The following is a 313-nucleotide window of genomic DNA, read 5'->3' as shown; positions in this document are numbered from 1 at the left end:
GATGATAATAATCATCATCTCATCTTCATTTTCACTGTTACTATTTCCACTATGGCAACTGCTATTTCCAAAAAAGTAATAATAACATAATAACATAAAAAAAACAAAACACAGTGACATCACCGATTTACCTCTTGCACTTGCACATGCAATTTTCATGGTCATATTCTTGCCTCTGTGAGTTGCTACAGTCGGATGCCTTGATCTTACAGACGCATTCACACTCCTCATCCTCTGTCACGTTGAGAAACACAGGTGTAGCGGTGTTTGTGCCCAGTTGAATTACCTGTTGTGAGACGGAGGGAAGTTTCAG

General features: G+C 39.3%; 1 protein-coding gene across 1 annotated transcript in view; it reads right to left on the bottom strand.

The window, feature by feature from the left end:
• Window positions 1–313, bottom strand: part of LOC119592870 (vascular endothelial growth factor A-like) — an 11,895-nt gene that overhangs the window by 1,441 nt on the left and 10,141 nt on the right. Inside the window, exon 5 of the mRNA XM_037941764.1 lies at window positions 132–286. Within this exon, the coding sequence (XP_037797692.1) occupies window positions 132–286 (155 nt within the window). The remainder of the gene's footprint in view (window positions 1–131; window positions 287–313) is intronic.

This window comes from Penaeus monodon, chromosome 31 (genome assembly GCF_015228065.2).
Source record: "Penaeus monodon isolate SGIC_2016 chromosome 31, NSTDA_Pmon_1, whole genome shotgun sequence".
NCBI classification, from domain to species: Eukaryota; Metazoa; Arthropoda; class Malacostraca; order Decapoda; family Penaeidae; genus Penaeus; species Penaeus monodon.
This window is presented reverse-complemented; position numbering and strand designations above follow the sequence as displayed.